General features: G+C 43.8%; 1 protein-coding gene and 1 long non-coding RNA gene across 4 annotated transcripts in view; one reads left to right on the forward strand and one right to left on the reverse strand.

Annotated features, from left to right (window-relative positions):
* Window positions 1-8,515, forward strand: part of LOC100540595 (dual specificity protein phosphatase 13-like) — a 16,314-nt gene extending 7,799 nt beyond the window's left edge. For both annotated transcript variants that reach the window (XM_010714369.3, XM_031554413.1), the window contains exons 2-4: window positions 5,022-5,229; window positions 6,368-6,588; window positions 8,140-8,515. In XM_010714369.3, the coding sequence (XP_010712671.1) occupies window positions 5,069-5,229; window positions 6,368-6,588; window positions 8,140-8,366 (609 nt within the window). In that variant the 5' untranslated portion in view covers window positions 5,022-5,068 and the 3' untranslated portion in view covers window positions 8,367-8,515. The remainder of the gene's footprint in view (window positions 1-5,021; window positions 5,230-6,367; window positions 6,589-8,139) is intronic.
* The window catches only part of LOC109368788, a 20,494-nt gene that overhangs the window by 4,739 nt on the left and 5,589 nt on the right, over window positions 1-10,166 (reverse strand). The window contains exons 1-4 of one of the 2 annotated variants that reach the window (XR_004160495.1): window positions 8,115-8,222; window positions 3,880-4,085; window positions 1,854-2,049; window positions 706-788 (exon numbers count right to left, since the gene is read on the reverse strand). This is a non-coding gene — a long non-coding RNA (uncharacterized LOC109368788). Of the gene's footprint in view, window positions 1-705; window positions 789-1,853; window positions 2,050-3,879; window positions 4,086-8,114; window positions 8,223-10,166 lie in introns of those variants that run through there. The other variant, XR_004160494.1, reaches the window with a different exon arrangement.

A 10,166-nucleotide genomic window follows, 5' to 3' on the forward strand; every position in this document is an offset into this window, starting at 1 on the left:
ATATATCAGGCAGCATAATCTTAATTGTACATTCTGCTTTTCTCTTCACTCCAAAATAATAGAAATGGCATTAATACAGTGCTGCAGTGAGCACGTACCCGCGCAGGGGCCAAGGGACTGCCTCTGCTTTTTGCAAGGCAGGGGCACAGCCTCTGGCAAGGCAGAGCAGGGCTTAAGCAGTGTGCAGAAGCAATGAACTTCTGCTGTTCCCTGCTGCTTGAGCGTGGGCAAAATAAAAGATCATAATATATGATGCAGTCAGCCAAGAAAGCAATATTGCTCTGCCATGTGCACGCTCTATACCGAGACGCGTCCAGGATCTCATTTCAAAATTCCCATAGGTGCCTCATTTAAACCATCAGCCATAACCTGCTTCTCATTTTCAATACCACTTGGTATTAGAGCTGCAGTGAACTGCTGGTGAGAGATTCTAATTCCTGCAAACAAGCCCCTGTAGGCTTGCAAGGAAAACAGAGAGTTCCCCTCTCAGTTGCCTGCTAGGTTCCCATCTGGCTGTTTTAACTCTGCTATTGCTTTTAAATGCGCCTGTTTCTGCACACGAGGCTTTCAATTCTACCTCAAGAGACTCCAGGGTTCTCTTAGCATCAGATTTTGGCCAAAATGTAGAGACACAGATTGGGTCTTCTTAACAAAAAGGAAGATCGAGTTTCACATTACAGTATCTGAAAGATTAATTTCACTTACACGATCATTTTCCTGTGAACTACACTTCTTTCCATCTGGATTTTTCCATCAGGGGGACAAAGAGCCATAGTGTGAAGCACTACCTGTGAGAAAAGAGCAAGGAGGGGAAAAGATGACTGCAGAGTAGCTCAATCAGAGAAAAGAGATGGAAAAACAGGATAGACAGCAGTTTAAAATGCTTCAGCAGGCCAATTTTTGTTTGCTTTTCATGTGAATTATATTCTGATCTCATGCTTTGATATTGCGAACCACCTAACTTGCTGGGTTTTGTTTCAGTGAGTTCAGGACATTTGGCTGCAGGAGTTTTCAGGGTCATGTTACTGTTACCCAGTGTTTGCCTTATCATGGCAACCAAAGGTCCACCCCAAAACAGCAGTCCTGCTGTTCCTGAGGCCATAACCACCTCATGTCACTGAAAGACACCTGCCACTCCCCAGGCTATCACCACAGCCACCAGCAGAGACTTGCCAGCTGGGAAGATGCAGGGGTTGTGGTGGTGGTAGGACAGGACCTGGGGTCCAGCTGCTGCCCTGTGATGGGCTCCTCTTGGGAATCAAAATAGTTCAGCTTCTGAGCTCAGTTCTGGCCTTAGGAGCCATAAAAACACTACAGCAAAATGGCAGCAGGCCTTCCCCATGCTGCAGGAGTGAAAATGAAAGATGTTTGGTTAGTTATTGTGTGTGTTTAATTATACAAAACGTGTTTTCCTCAACCAGAAATGTCACTTCATCTTGTTTTCATATTTTGAAGGATTTTATGCAATGATAAACTCAAATTCCAAAACAGAAGTATTTTTTAATAGAAAAAAAGAAAATGGCCTTTTTCTTCCTTTTGAGATACTAAAATGAACTATATAAAATACTCAACATCAGAGGGCTTCCTTTTTTCTTTTTTTTCCTTTTTTCCTCAGAAGTTTGTTTTCTTAGGCTGGAATCTGCAAGTCCAAAACAAATCTATTAAATGCTTTGGACAGTTCAAGTCAAGCTTGACTTGGAAGCTGTGCATATTTTTTCCTCTGCCAGAAAAAAATCTGCATTAGAAAATGGCAATTTTTTTTTCCTAGCATCTGAAGAAAAAACAAACAACAGAAAAATCCCTTGCATACTGAAGTACTCAAGCATTAGGATAACATTAGCTGAGATACAAACCTCTGCAAGAAGCACAGCTGAGGTGTGGAGCACAGCAAGACCTGTCAGGGTGCACCCCCGTGCTCTGGATGCTTGGTGACTGATGGTTAACTTCAGAAGGGTTTCAAAGTGTTTGCCTCCTTGCCTTCTCCCCATGAAGCAAGGAGGTTAATCTGCCTGGATTGCCTCCAGAAGCTCTATCCAGTCTCAAGTGTCTCTAGTATATAGGGGGAAAAAAAAACCAGAAAGATAGAAACAAATAATATAATGAGATGGCCTTAGGTACTTCCAGGCTGCAGCTCCAAAAGAGAAGAAATCCTCCCTAATTTGCATGGACTAGATCTCTGCAGAAGGTGTTAGTGACCTTGTAAGAGATTTTTCCACTCGTCACAGAGGATCCTGCCTTCCTGCATCTGTTTCCACCTAGAGGAGCTTCTCTGAGCCACATGGAGGAGGAAACATAGAGAAATGTAATCTGTGGCAGCACTTTTGCTAACTTTGCAGTATCTGAGAGTAGAAGGGGGCAGGGAGGAAACCCTGAGCTATGTCCCTGGTCCTCAATTAAAAAATTCATATTAGTTTTCTCATTAGTCCAATCATCTGGTATAGTTATTTCCAAGTTTCTCCTGAAGGGCCCATGGAGTAATTCAGTTTCAAGGCCAGCACAGCAGGGAGAGAGTGGCGTGGCTGGGAGGAGCCATGCTGCGCGCTGACATGAGGAGCTCACTTCTCTGGAATTAGTCATGGGAAGCGAATCTTGCTAATGTGTTCAAGGGAAGAGGTTTGCTGTATGAAAGGGAGCTCTGTTGCAGAGCACCTTGCTGGCTGCAGTGGCTGGAGTCGCTTGCTGAGTCCCACCATTACCAAAAGGTCTCAGCTCTAGCAGTCCAAGAGAACTACTGCAAAGTCAGGCCCAAAACAAGAGGCTTGGCAATGTCATCTCTTTTTCTCTCTCCATTACTTAACAAGCTGACATACTACAACAGAAATTAAAAGCAATGAGGTTTACAACAACTGAAAGCGTAGGAACCATCTGCTTATCTGCACAGCTTCAGCTTTTTAACACCTGCAGTGACTGAGACTCATCCACCCTCCTTGAAAATTGATCCATGGCGTTCTGAATCTCCTGATGTAGAACCTCTGTTATCCTTCTTTCGCTTTCCTTCTACTGCTTCAGCTTAACGTTCCGTGATGGTGGAAATACAAACAGATCACAATAATGCTGGCAGCAGCTCTTGAGCACATGGCACAACTACTGCAAGGCAGTAAGATTGGGAAGGTAACACATAATACCTTTTGGGAGAGCTATTCTTCATACTAATCTGTGCTGGGAGTGTAAAATAATCTTTTACAAAAGTTCTTGGTGTTCTGTGCCCTGAAAAAATGGTAGGCTTTTATCCATGTATTCCTTCTATACTTGCCTGAGTTACTCATATTTAGTTCTCTTCCTTCATCACAAAAGGTAAAACCAGTCAATGTTTTTCCATCTCTCCCATCATTTTTTACTGTGCTTTTTGCATTTTGCTTATTAAGTAGTTACCATAGGGAGACTCCCTTTATATTGGAATGCACAAAAAGCTGTAACTGCTCTTAATATTCGTGAGGAGAAGGAGAAAGAGGGGAGCAGGGGAAGCAAGTCACAGGAATATATGTAGTGTGATCAATACTATGCCTTGCATCACTGTACTAATCTTCCCATAAGCATGCTTGTTTGTGTCCCACATCAGCCTACACTGTTTAAAATAAGGCACCCAGCTGTTAGGACAGAGTTGTTGGTAGAGCTTTAGGAGCAACGTCTATCTGGCTGATGCTGCGGTGGGGCAAGGGACAGACTACATGAATTCTAAAGGTCTACCAGGGGTTTCCTAGAATTGTTGAGAAAATAAACCAAAACTCTAGATTGAAGTATTCAGGTATTGCAGTGCAAGCTGACATCACATAACCTTTTGCAGAACAAGCACAGGACACCTGTCTCACAATGGGAACAAGTTCTCAGGTGGCTCCCACACTGACTATGGCTTTAATACCAATAAACAAACAAACAAACCTCATCAGTGTTCTCTGGAGGTGAGAACAGCAATTTCAAATAATGAGATCCTGGCAGAAGGAATGCTCCTGAAGTCTCAGAGGATGGCTTCCTGGAATGTCTTTGAACTCTTAATTCTTGATGGCATTCTGCCTCTGTCTGGACTGAGCCTCCTGGGTCTGAAACAGCAGTGTTGCAAAAAGGGCCCACGTATTCCACTGCAGGATCTGCAAGGGACCAAAGCAGTCCCTTACAGACTAGATGGGATTTTTAACATGGCAACAAAGCCAGGACTTTCAGCTTTGTAATTTTCCTAAATTCGGATGTTTTTTTTTCTTTACATTGCAGGTAAGTGCCCTCTCCTTCAGAGGAGAGAAACGGCCTCACTCTGGAGGCAAAATAGCTATCATATTATTTATACAAAGTGGAACAGCTCCCAGAAGAGAGGCTGAGGCGGACAAGACACAAGCATACCAGTATAGATGAGGAATATTCACCTGAGATATAGGAAAAAATGGTTCAAATTTGCTGTTTCTATTTATATGCATATATGCATGTACACTTTGTGTATGTCTGTATAAATGCATCCTTATAAATGAAAGAACAATTACACACACATGCATTTTGTTTATGTATGCACATACACTATGCAAATATATGTCCTACAGACATCCTAAGATTCCCACCTTGGCTCTAGAAGCCTCGTGAGCCAGTCCAATGGCTCATTCTTTCAAAAACTTGCAGTTCTAGCTAACAAGAAGTGAGTGTGCGTGAACACTTCTATACCTCTCCACATAAAATACTGAAGCTCTCCCATTTTACACTCATCAGCACAGCAGTAACAGCAATAATACCTGCACCTATGAGGGTCAGTCAGCACTGTGCTGGAGTGGCACAGGACATTTTTTTTTTCAACAGCCTTACTTGACAAGAAATTAAACGATATCGTCTTATGCTGCTGCTCTCTCAGGGGATGAATTACATGCCTGTAGAGTTGTATACCACAGGGTCAATCCTGCTCTCTGGATGCCTTCAGCAACACCTGCAGGCCCTACTTCACACACCAGTTATAATAATGTAATGCTGTTTGGAGGGTAATGAGAAGGACTGCTTTGTGGGGAATATTATTTCTGCATGAAATAATTCCTCTTAATTCATTTCAGAAAAGCTGTCTCTGATACAACCTGAGTGTGTGCAAGAGAGGAGCAAGATGCTTCACACTAGAGACAACTCCTTTCCGAGCAGCAGCGCAGGCGTCCCAGCATCCTACGAAACTCCAGCACTAGCAGATCTCCAGCGACTGATTTGGTTCAGAGGAGGGTCTGATAACCATGTGGACCAAGTCTGGCCAAATATTTACCTCGGAGATGCGTAAGAACATATGGTCCTATTATTAAGATTATATTGGACTCTGAGAGGAGGAGGAAGGGAATTGGTGCACTGGGGACCAGTTATTGGGTGTGCAGGAATGTTTTTACAACACTAGCTTCCAAAACTGATAACACAAGGTGTTTAAATGTCATGGAAAATATGATGGACAAAAGGGTAATTTATAGTCTGCTTGAGGTTTTTTTTTTTCCTGTATTCCATGAGCCACAGCAGATTTTGGCAAGGTAAGAATTATCTGTATTCTTGCCAAAAGTCTTTAAAGATCTCATCCTAAACTGGTGTCAACTGTGAGAAATGTTATCTGCCCTGGAAACTGCTGTCAGGCAGCAGACGAGATCACAGTAGCACAGTAGCCCTCGGAGTCAAAAACAGAGCTGGCAGGGTCAGGAGCCAGGTGGAGGGGGACCCAAATGAATTATGCATCACAGATTTTGGCATTCCAAATCCAAACTTGCTTCCAAAGATAGTAAGATTGAAAATACAAAATAAGAATTTTCATGCAAGTGCTTCATAATTTTGATCGCTTCTATTTGGTGCTGTTTCCTTTTCTTTGGATTACTGCAGGTTATATAGATCATCAGGCTGGCAGAACAACACTTCATTATCATGATTCTACAATTTTTTTCCAACTCCTCCTCCTCCTCCTCCTTATGAATTCATCTGTAAAAGATCATTGTTTTCTGGAATAGCTTCAGTCCTAGTTTATGGCTGGTAAGGAGGAGAATTCAGCTGCTAAGCATGATGGACCAGGAAAGAGGTGCTGCATTCTTGCCTTTGCCACTCATGTACAGTATGAGTGAGAGGTTAGCTGAAGAACTTGTTACACAAGTATTTTAAGGAAGATCTTGACCAGTCTGTGCAGCAAGCTATGTTCCCGGGGGTTAACTGCTGGGAGACATGTTCACCTAACAGCATTTCACAGGCAAGCTTGTGCTCAGGTTGCTTCCCATACCACCACGTTGCATTTTTCATTTGCATAGGACTGAGGACAATGTGCCACACTGTAAGCAAGCTTCAATCCCTGCATCTTTCTCTAGAGGGGGCAGGCCTTAATGTTAAATGGTGATGTTTTAGCAGAACATTAGGCATGATGCCAGTGTACCTTCGTGTCTTCCAACAGGTGGGCTGCTAGGAGCATAACTACTATTCAAAGCCTCAACATAACTCATATCCTTAATGCAGCGCATGGGCCATACAGCATCAACACAGGAGCCAAATATTACAAAGATCTGCAAATAGAGTACTTCGGAATAGAAGCATTTGATGATCCTTCCTTTGATTTAAGTATCTTCTTCTACGATGCTGCCAATTTCATAGGCAAAGCCTTAAACACTTCAGGAGGTAAGAGGGAGGCACCGAGAAGCTCTGGGAAGAAGTTTCAACATGAGCCAAATGGCTTCTCCATGCAGTAGCAGCAAAGCTCAGGCTGAGCATAGCATTTGAGGACATGGGCACGGAGGAGGGCAGAGAGGCTGGGAGGCTGCTCCAGGCATGGCAGGGACCAGGCTGTGACTAGTCCTTAGAGAGCCAGGCAGGGCAGACGTACTGGCCCAGGGGCCAACACCAGGAGTGGAGTGTGAGGGCAAGATTATAGCACTGCAGGGCTTTTACCCTGCAGGAATTACCTCCTGGCACAATCTGAGGACCTGCCCTTGCATCCCAGACAGGCTCCAGCCTGGGGAAACTGGGTCTGTGTGGCGACAGCTCTGCTCCCGCTCCCTGCTGGCACCTGCAAGTGCTGTCTGAAACGCTTCATGTGCCTAAATGCTTCACAACTGGAACCTGGGCCGGGTGTCCATTAAAGCTAGAGAAGCAGCACAAGTTAATGAACTAAGTCAAAAGCTATGAGTCTGACCCGCAGCCTGCTGAATTTTTGTCAGCAGAGTTTGGATTATGGCCTAGTTATCATAATTTCCATTTGTTCCAGAGTTTGCTCTGACTCCGACTGGCTGCGAGATCTTACTGCTTTGACTCGAAGTGCTTTATTAAATCCCTAGTTATAGCTCACACTGGGCTGCTGAGACACAGTAAATTACGAGACCGTTTTTACAGTCAGACTGTCCTACAGAGTTTATGGAACTTGTCAATGATCACAGTCAGGGCTGGGCCAAAGTTTTCTGCCAAAACCGTTTCTTTTTTCCACAGAAAATTACACTAATGAGTTTTGTCACAGAAAGCTTCTCCTTCAACAGAACATTTCAGCTATTTTAATCTGGAAACAAATACCTGAGAACTGAGAAGGATTGGATCAGAACTGGGTTGGGAACAGAGAATCCAGCCTAGATTCCTCTGCCTCACTGTCCTGCATGGTGAGAGTTTTCCTATAGCATAATGGCCAGCAGTTCCCCAGGGATCTGGGCTTCATCAGCTGCAAAAGCATCCTGGAGCTACACAGCAGTCTCCATTTAAGTTGGCAACAATTTTTTGAAAAATATTCTAGTTCTTGAAATTTAGTCTCCTATCTCAAACCAACCAACCCAATTTCCACAGCACTCTTTCCATGTTACATGAGAAAGAAGAAAGTCCACCATGCAATAGCTTCTGTCAGGGAAGGGCATTCATTATGTTCAATTTACAAAATTCAATGCTTAAGTTCCTTCTCTCTAGAGCTAATAGAGCTTCAAGATAAGCTACGTTAACTGTGTTTTCAGATAAGCTATGTCAACTGCATTTTCTTTGATAACTATTGAGAGGCCCAAGCTAGATGCGTGTGCTCAGAAGTACCACCTTGCCTGAGATCTATAGCACAATCTCAGGCCGTTCAAGAATAAATGAGTATGCACCAATCATCATGGCTGTTCTGCCAGCTTGTTATTATTTGTCCTCCCTGCATTCCTTTCACTTCAGAAATGTCTCAGCCTTCTCACCTTGCTGCATCTCTTCCTTTTGCAGGTAAAGTTTTTGTTCACTGTGCCATGGGGGTGAGCCGCTCTGCAACATTAGTGCTTGCCTTTTTGATGATCCATGAAAACATGACGCTCGTGGACGCTCTGAAAACGGTGGGTTCTCACAGAGACATCTGCCCAAACACAGGGTTCCTCAGCCAGCTGCGAGAACTGGACATTAAATTAAGCGAAGAGAGGAAAAGAACCAGAGAACCTGCTAGCAAAGCACTGTAAAACAGTATCGCTAAAAGAGAGAGGACAAAACATTACTTGAATTTCCTGGATCTCTTTGAAATGAATTGCATTTGCAAACTAAGGATATAAGTTTAAGATGCTCTAGATTATATGTCGTTACTAAAAATACATTTTACCTGATCTTCCCGTTTTGCAAAACAACCTTAGCTTACACTTACTGTTGCTTGTATGTTATATCCTTCTCTCTCCACCTTAAAACATTGCTCACTGTTGGTTTAAAAAAAAAAAGATATCGGATTCCATTTCAGAAATAGCTGCATTTCAGCAACGAGTGAAGCTCATATCACTTTATGAAGTGTTAGGCCATTTGAGGTGAAAGATGCCATATTATTTATGCTACAATAATGCTTAAAAGTTTTCTTATGAATCAGCCGCCCCCCATCCCCTTAGCTCTCTGTATCCAAAATGGTTTGAGGTATTTTGAGACCCGAATCTGACTCTGGTTACTTCTTGTTTTTACAATTGGTGGAGCCTTTGAGCTGGGGGGTAAAGGGGCTGCTTAAGAGGCAGAGCAGCTGGGGTACAGCACAAGCCACTCTTACAAAAACAGCTCCAAGTCTACACCGATTTCCTGTTGCTTGTTCATCAGATTGGTTTGATTTTTTTTCCTGATGAAAATATCTTTCTTCAAGAGGGCATTCAAATACTGTTCCTCTTCCTTAAGAAAATTCATCCACAACGTGCTGTGTAACGTGCTTTTGAAAAGGAAGGTGGGTTCTCAGCTGAAGCTCCCAATAGCTGCATAGGCAATGGGAGTGGGAGCATGAAGGCATTTGACAACAAAGCTCAATGGATCCCAAGTCTCTCTGTCAGTTCAACATTACAAAACTCATGATTTTCTTTCTCAAAAATAAGGCCATTAGCATTGCAACATCATGTTCTGGGGCATTTGCTTTTATGAGAAGACTCAAGTGAAAACTGAAGGGAGGCAGAAATGGCAAGGGAAGTGCTGACAGACATCAGACTTTCATCTCTGTGTCTCTGGGCCACCATAGCAGCACTCAATAGCTACTGTTGTCTGATGGATCAGTGCTGCCTGGAAACTATGAGAGTCACATCTGGCTCTTGGCTCCCAGAGGACAAACACTCGCAGCACAAAGCCAGCTTGGGGATGGCAGCTGTTTGCATTCCTGCTACCACACTCCGGAATGCAGAAGCATGGATGCTGCCCACTGTAGTGAACCAGCTGCTCAAAAGCAGCAAAGCAACAAGGAAAAACACGCTTTGCCATTCCCAGTGTTGTTTGTAAGGCAGATTCCTGCCTCCGTGAAGGGCTACTCAGCACCTTTTGTCATTGTCTTTGGCCATATCTACATCTGCTATGTAGACTGCAATGAGAGCAAGAGCTTGGAGCAAGGATCTTGGTGCTGAGGCCCTGTCTCAGTGTGAGTACAGGGGGCTTTAGTTTCCTGTGTAAAGAAACCTGCCCATGGACTGCAGGGCTGTTCTGCAGGGCAGCACAAGCGCAGCACGTGGTCATCTTAAAAGCACATTTTAGACCCAAATCAAAGGCAATATGCACATCTTCATTACCAATTAGCGTAGAATGAAAAAGGGAAAAAAAAAAGGAATAAAAGGTTTCAATTTGCAGGACGAGCAGTAAAATAAAGTAAAATGAAATAAAGTAAAATAACATAAAAATGGAAGCAGATCAGGATGCCCCAGGAACAAGAGTCTCCTCGGATCAGCTCCCGTCCCCACGCACGCCCCAGCAGCGCAGCACGTCACGGCCGTGCTCCCGTTCCCACCCGCAGCCACCAGGTGGCGGCCTCAGCGTGG

This window comes from Meleagris gallopavo, chromosome 8, assembly GCF_000146605.3.
Source record: "Meleagris gallopavo isolate NT-WF06-2002-E0010 breed Aviagen turkey brand Nicholas breeding stock chromosome 8, Turkey_5.1, whole genome shotgun sequence".
In the NCBI taxonomy this organism is placed as follows: Eukaryota; Metazoa; Chordata; class Aves; order Galliformes; family Phasianidae; genus Meleagris; species Meleagris gallopavo.